This window comes from Seriola lalandi, unplaced genomic scaffold, assembly GCF_002814215.2.
Source record: "Seriola lalandi dorsalis isolate HSWRI2012SDOR001 ecotype SW California unplaced genomic scaffold, Sedor1 jcf7180002054046, whole genome shotgun sequence".
NCBI classification, from domain to species: Eukaryota; Metazoa; Chordata; class Actinopteri; order Carangiformes; family Carangidae; genus Seriola; species Seriola lalandi.
In genome coordinates this window covers 21,391-28,630 of record NW_019524599.1, presented here as the reverse complement: position 1 = coordinate 28,630, position 7,240 = coordinate 21,391, and the positions used below count along the sequence as shown (strand labels likewise).

The window sequence follows — 7,240 nt, the reverse complement described above, 5'->3', positions numbered from 1 at the left end:
CCTCCACCTCCTCCAAAGCTTCCCATCCCTGAAAGCTGCTCCACCCACCAAGGACTGGACAGAGGTCAGAGTCCGTCCATCATATGAGGGGACTGTGGTGAGAGCTGTGGCTCAGCTGGAGGAGACGCTCAGTGAAGAGATGAAGAAGCTGATTGAGGCTGAGCTGAAGAGGGTCCAGCAGTATGCAGAGGATGTGACTCTGGATCCTGATACAGCACATCCTAATCTCATCCTGTCTGATGGTGGAAAACAAGTACATGATAGTGATGTGAGGAAGAATCTCCGAGACAATCCAGAGAGATTTTCTCAATGTGTTATTGTCTTAGGAAAGCAGAGTTTGTCTTCAGGCAGATTTTACTTTGAGGTTCAGGTTAAAGGAAAGACTGACTGGAATTTAGGAGTGGCCAGAGAGTCAATCAACAGGAAGGGAGGGATCACGCGGAGACCTACAGATGGTTACTGGACGATAAGGTTGAGAAATGGAAATGAGTATGAAGCTCTTGCTAGCCCTCCAGTCTGTCTCTCTCTGAAGTCTCAGCCTGAGAAGGTGGGGGTGTTTGTGGATCATGAGGAGGGTCTGGTCTCCTTTTATGACGTAGCTGCTGCAGCTCTCATCTACTCCTTTACTGGCTGCTCCTTCACTGAGAAACTCTACCCACTCTTTAATCCAGGGCTTAATGATGGTGGTAAAAACTCTGCCCCTCTAATCATCTGTCCTGTCAATTACCCTGCGTAGACTAATAACTTTAGTTATTTTACGATTTGATTTATTTTAATTCCAGGGAACAAATATACATATTTTAATTACTTTTTCTGATTACCGGTATCATTATGTTTTTTTAACCGATAACCGAGAACATAAAATATATCTGAGTAAACTTGTTACTGCGTGATATTTTAAAAGGGGAGGGACAGTTGTTGATGGTCATTGTGGAGGATGTAGTGTGTGGAGCTGTGTTACATTATACAGTGTGTCTGTTATTTACTTACATTTACTGATATAAATGGGGTGGACAAAATAATAGTAACACCTGAACGCCATGGTGAGTGTCCTTATACAGCAGTAGTTCTGTGTTGACATATCGGTTCCAAATATTGGTTATCGGTCTCCTTGATAACCGATAATCAGTATCAGCCCTGAAAAAAACATATCGGTTGATCCTTAATTTATATCTTGTTATTTTCTACAGAATCTGATTACTGCAGTGACTTTGTTGTAAGATTATTTTATGTATCCCATTACACAGGCAACACTTGATGCCCCGTCAACCCTGCAGTAGTCACCAATGTGTCAGTCATGACATCGGGGGTTGACCATTTTTTCAGGGTCGATTCCGAAAAAGATTATTAGTAAACAAAAAATACCAATAATCATAAAAATGCTCAATATGGCATCTGATATACGGCCAGGCCGATAATCAGTCGAGCCCTGATGTGTAACTATAGAAAATGTATTGTTAAGTGCAGAGGTTACAAATGGGTGGATCACTGTCCCGGTCCAGACCCAGATGGCAAACTGTCCGGACCTATTACCTTTAAATGATTAAGAACTACAATCAACATTTTGGACCTTTGCTGTTTCATACAAAATGCAGTCTGTGTCATTGTTATTCAAGTTGTAAAAAGCCCATGGACAAAGGTAATTAGCTGAATGCTAATTACTGATTAAGTACTGGTTACTTTGGACTATTTTCTTTTGATTTCTGAATACTGGTAAAAATGGATTGTGATCTAAAGGAATCTGTAAATACGTGATTGTAAAATAAACTTGGTTGATGTTGAAGACTTGAAACACGAGGCCTGAGTGAACGGTGATCTGAGCACCACACACTGAAAAGAAAAGCTCATTTTACACATAACTGGTACAAATTTCTTCACTCTTTTAGTTTTAAGAAGATCTTAGTTCTGGTGGATTTGGTGACAACAGTATGGCTAATGAATGAATTTTGGAATAATTCATTGTCCACCACCATTTATATCAGTGAGGCTAAATTACAGAAACAGCTCTTAGTACCTGTAGACCAGGTGCATCACTGTGGAAGTTGGAGGATAACATGCAGTAACATAAACACTTTTTTGTTTTACATTGTATTTTATTGGTTTAATCACTATCCAGTTACGCAATGTTATCAATATTTAGATTTTACAGCATTATATTATTACTATGGTGTGTATATTACTGTATATATTCTGGACACATATTTAACCCTATATACTTTCAATTATTATTTTGTATGTCGTATGAATTATTACTCATTCCTATACTTACATATAATACACACATCGCACACACCCACCAAGGACTGGACAGAGGTCAGAGTCCGTCCACCATCATATGAGGGGACTGTTGTGAGAGCTGTGGCTCAGCTGGAGGAGACGCTCAGTGAAGAGATGAAGAAGCTGATTGAGGCTGAGCTGAAGAGGGTCCAGCAGTATGCAGAGGATGTGACTCTGGATCCTGATACAGCACATCCTAAGCTCATCCTGTCTGATGATGGAAAACAAGTACATCATAGTGATGTGAGGAAGAATCTCCCAGACAACCCAAAGAGGTTTTCTTATTGTGTTATTGTCTTAGGAAAGCAGAGTTTCTCTTCAGGCAGATTTTACTTTGAGGTTCAGGTTAAAGGAAAGACTGACTGGATTTTAGGAGTGGCCAGAGAGTCGATCAACAGGAAGGGAGAGATCACACTGAGACCTCAGAATGGTTACTGGACGATATGGTTAAGAAATGGAAATGATTACAAAGCTCTTGATGACCCTCGTGTCCGTCTCTCTCTGAAGTCTCAGCCTGAGAAGGTGGGGGTGTTTGTGGATCATGAGGAGGGTCTGGTCTCCTTTTATGACGTAGCTGCTGCAGCTCTCATCTACTCCTTTACTGGCTGCTCCTTCACTGAGAAACTCTACCTATAGTTTAATATAGGGCTTAATGATGGTGGTAAAAGCTCTGCCCCTCTGATCATCTGTCCTGTCAATTACCCTGCGTAAACTAATAAAAAATTGATCATTTACAGAGAAAACATTCTTACAAAAGTGTCCCAGAGAAAGATGTTCCACCTTTATCTGCTCTGGATAAGACTAACCAAGAACATTAAATGTGTCCTATGTCATTTTATTGCAAACTAGCAAAAGTTATATTTACATTCAGTGTCACTCATCAAACTGCACTGTGTTTGTTTGAGGTTTAACAAACATGTAGAATGCATTTTCCCTACTCAGAAATACTTAATTTAACGGAATTGAAAGAAACTATGGCAGAATGTAAACCAATAAAACATCTATTTAATCTGGCTTTTACATGTGTTAGTGTTATATAATTTTAAAGGTGTTAGTATTTGTATATATTTTATTAATCATCATAATTATTAATGATTTTATTCCATTTTGTTTGATCAACATTTTACTGTTGGTCATTATAATCATGGCTTCACGTGTAAAGTAATGGTTCTTCTGTGACATCTGAACCCTTCTGATCACGTCTTCCTGGTTCAGCCCAGTGAGGTGTGGTGAGAGCTGCTAATGTGAAGCTAGCATCCAGCTACGACTTCCTGTACACGGCATGACCCCATAATGACCTGCAGCAACACAGACACCTGAATGAAAGTCACACAACAGGGTCTGGTCTTACTCAGAGACTAGAAAACCAAAATATTAGGTACAAACCTCCCAGACCACACAGTGCAAGAAAAGGCTAAGCTGTTTCTGGGAACCAACAGACAGCAGGATCGTCTGGGTTTCTAGGTGTGGAGACGTACACAGGAACAACACAGATCATTAACTTTAACCCCCCCTTTCCTAACAGCTCGTTAGGACCCCGGCCCCCCCCCCACACACACTTACCTCCTCCTTTACCCCATTCCAGCAACAGTTCACAGAATTTGAGACCAAAGTTCGGCTGACAGCTCCATCTCCTGGAGCGGTCCAGACATTACACTCATTATTTCTAATTAAGCGGACACCTCTCCTCTCTGGAGCTGAGGTCAGCGCAGGGCGACCGGCTGATGAAAACGGGGATATTGCCATGACTAAAAATAAAGGAGGCTTTCCCAGCAGCCCTGAAACTGACCTTTAGCGTGTTGGGAGTCGGGGTCAGACTGCTGGCAGGGCTCAGCAGGAGGAGCTGCATCAAAAGCCTCCATCACATCAGTTCCCCTCTGTAAGGTTTCCTAAAGTCAACATGAACTCACCACAGATTCTCTCTGTCTGCTCTTCACCGGATCGACCACCGTTACAGCGAAGAACTGAACCACAACACTTTAGATTTCTGTTCAGGTCTGAACGCTGACAGTGAACCTTCTGGTTATTTATTACTTCACTTATTTTTATTCATCACATATTTCCTCATTAAAACATCCTTTTGTTAATTCAAAAATTTGATTCCAGCAAAGACTTAAGGAGTCGTAATAATAGAGCTGCAGTTATTAGTCGCCATAATCGACGACAATATTGTAAGTCGCCGAATCGTCTCACATACATTGATTTATTTGCGGCGGCCAGTCACTATTAACCACCATATATTTGTTTTCTATTTGTCTTTTATAGTCACACTGCTGCTGTGTGTTGGACACAGAACCAGGTGAAGTAAAGATAACTGAAGATTCCTGGAGTTCACGACAACTATGACTGAACATTACTGTATGTTACTGTAAGTAAGTTGTCTGTTCATTAGAAGACGGAGCTTTATATATCTTTTGTCCTTGTAGCTGATAAATACATGAATGTCAGACAGATGTTCTGTACGAAAATGAATCATTTAGATTAATTAACTGTTCAATAAAATCGCTGAATAGTTGAAAAATAGTCGTTAGTGGCAACCCTACACAATGATAATAATAATGATGAGTAATGTGGTTTTTTAACATAATTAGGCGACTGGAACAAGCGTTCTGTTTAACATAGGTTTAGATAAATGTCTTTATCTGCTGCCTTATTAATTAGTTTTAAGTACCAAAACAAATTACATTGTGGTTTTGACAGTATTAGCCTTGTTAATATTATCGTGGCATAAAGAAAATGAAGTTTCAGGGGCTAACGTGAACGTTAAGTTGGCACTTTGCACTGCAGCTCACATCAGAAAATATTTTCTCTACAAATGATTCTTTGCTCTGATTTTTCAGTTTATTTAGATCAGATTTTCACCATTAATATTAAAAACTAAAACAAAGAAACTCCTTTTCTTAAAAATAAAGCTCAATCAATCAATGACCTCTAACCTTACACAAGGACATTCAACAGTCAGGGAAAGTGCAAATGTCAGTAACTTGCACTTACAGTGTTTGATGTGTGGTCAGTGACGTGTTGGTACTTACAGTGTGAGCACATTTCCAGAGGATAACTGGCTTCATTTCCCTGAAAAAGAGAAAAGACTGACGATGAAACAAGAGTTCCACATTCAGACACGAGATTATTTATTTCAGGTGGGACTGTGGTCACCTGTTGGGTTTTTGGCCTAAACTCATCAGGACCTGACAACAGTCATGTTATGCGAAGTAACGTTTTTATGTGTTTATAGTGACAGTCAGAGCCATAAAACCCTGATATATTAGGCTAAATATTGCGTGGAGAGCACAGGAGGTGTTTTATTGTGAAAGTATTCCACCTGCACACTTTAATTCTAGGGTAGTTATTCTCCCTTTTCACACAATCTCAGATCATTTAATTTTATCAGCAGCTGAGACATCTGACAGAGCTCCAGTGTACTGCACGATTACACAATACAACACTTCCGGTCATCATTTTCAAAATAAAACTCCTCCTGGAGATGACATGTCAGATGGACAGTATACAAACTTCATTAGTCGTCACAATCACGATCCACATCTGCAGATAAATACCACTGAATAAAAGTGGAATTATTTGTACCATCACGTTCTTTCATCTTGTAATGTTTTAATTTATTTACATGAAAAAAGAGCTTTTAACTGTTCATTTTGTAGTTGAAACATTGGTCAATTAATTAATTGGTCTGTCAACAGAAAATTAATATACAACAATTATGATAATTAATCATCATTCATACTTATGCAAATATTCTCTTTTTCGAGCTTCTGAAATTAGATAATTTGCTGTTTTTCGCTGTTTTATGAAACTGAATATAAAATATCTTTCAATTTTAGGTAGTTGGTCGATCATAACATGACACATCAACACTTTCAACTAACTATTTGGATTATAAACTGTTATATGTGACAATTCTAAACTAAATGATCACACAAGCAGAAGACAAGATTAAAACGCTTAGTTTAAAAAAAAAAGCTTTTATTGTGATGGGCATGCTACTAAACTTCCGTTATTTCTGCTACGCACTTGACGCTCCTGCAGCTAACAGCTAGCCTGCTAATAAACCAGTGCTTCTCTATTAGTGCACCAGCTAGCCTAGCATAGAGGCTATAATCTACCAAACCACAAATCATGGTTACTTTACACATGGCGGTGTGACAGTTACAATAACCATAAATAACACAACAACTGACTCACATAAACTAACGGCCGCAAACGTTACGCTTCTTTAAATTCAGCGCGGAGCTAACGGCGGCTAACGTTAGCTAACAGAAGAGCTGCGGCAGAAGCTGAATTCACTAAATCGGGTTTAATATTATGATTTAAAAAAATGAAGGACAGGTTATTCCTCACCATTTTGCCGCCAGAAGATGAACAGCTGCCGGGAGAGTGAGTTAGAGCCGAGTTAACGGGTCAGGAAAAGACGATGTTTCAACGGGGATTGTGACTTCTGACGGTTGGACACCGACCACCGGCCACCGGCTGCCTGACTGCACCGTGACTGACAGCGGAGCGGAGATTCACCGCAGCGGCAGCAGAGAGAGCCGCAGCGGGGGAGAGAGAGCACAGAGAGCCGCGGTGAGGAGAGAGAGAGAGAAGAGGAGGAGGAGGAGGAGGAGGAGGACCAAAGCTCGTCTATGAACGTTAGGAATCACTCTGTCTCATAATAACCAACACTGGAACCAAAGCTCCTCTGTGAAGAAGAGGTATCACTCCTTCAGAAACCTCAGGTCGCGTTACAGTTGCTCCTCAGCAAACAATAGAGGATATAAAGTAGAAAAATATAGATAAAAATAAAAATAAATATAGACATATACATATATACATACACAAGATAAATACATACATAAATAGAAAATATGTAAGGATAGGAGCTTTAAAATTGCACTTTTCAAATTGCACTTGGTTATACTTAGAAATAAATACTTATACCAATAAATACATAAATAAATACCCAACA

The 7,240-nt window shown here is 39.6% G+C and overlaps 3 protein-coding genes across 3 annotated transcripts in view; 2 read left to right on the top strand and 1 right to left on the bottom strand.

Annotated features, from left to right (window-relative positions):
* Positions 1–1,792, top strand: part of LOC147819321 (zinc-binding protein A33-like) — a 3,946-nt gene extending 2,154 nt beyond the window's left edge. Inside the window, exon 3 of the mRNA XM_087173122.1 lies at positions 3–1,792. Within this exon, the coding sequence (XP_087029248.1) occupies positions 3–736 (734 nt within the window). The 3' untranslated portion in view covers positions 737–1,792. The remainder of the gene's footprint in view (positions 1–2) is intronic.
* LOC111652641 (calcineurin subunit B type 1-like) overlaps positions 1–6,876 on the bottom strand; it is an 11,538-nt gene extending 4,662 nt beyond the window's left edge. Inside the window, exons 1-2 of the mRNA XM_023402973.2 lie at positions 6,634–6,876; positions 5,310–5,349 (exon numbers count right to left, since the gene is read on the bottom strand). Of these exons, the coding sequence (XP_023258741.1) occupies positions 5,310–5,349; positions 6,634–6,636 (43 nt within the window). The 5' untranslated portion in view covers positions 6,637–6,876. The remainder of the gene's footprint in view (positions 1–5,309; positions 5,350–6,633) is intronic.
* LOC147819320 (pyrin-like) lies at positions 1,919–3,292 on the top strand. Its single transcript, XM_087173123.1, has one exon. It carries the CDS (start codon positions 1,936–1,938, stop codon positions 2,911–2,913), a length of 978 nt encoding a protein of 325 aa, XP_087029249.1. The 5' UTR covers positions 1,919–1,935; the 3' UTR covers positions 2,914–3,292.
* Positions 6,877–7,240: the final 364 nt, after the last annotated feature.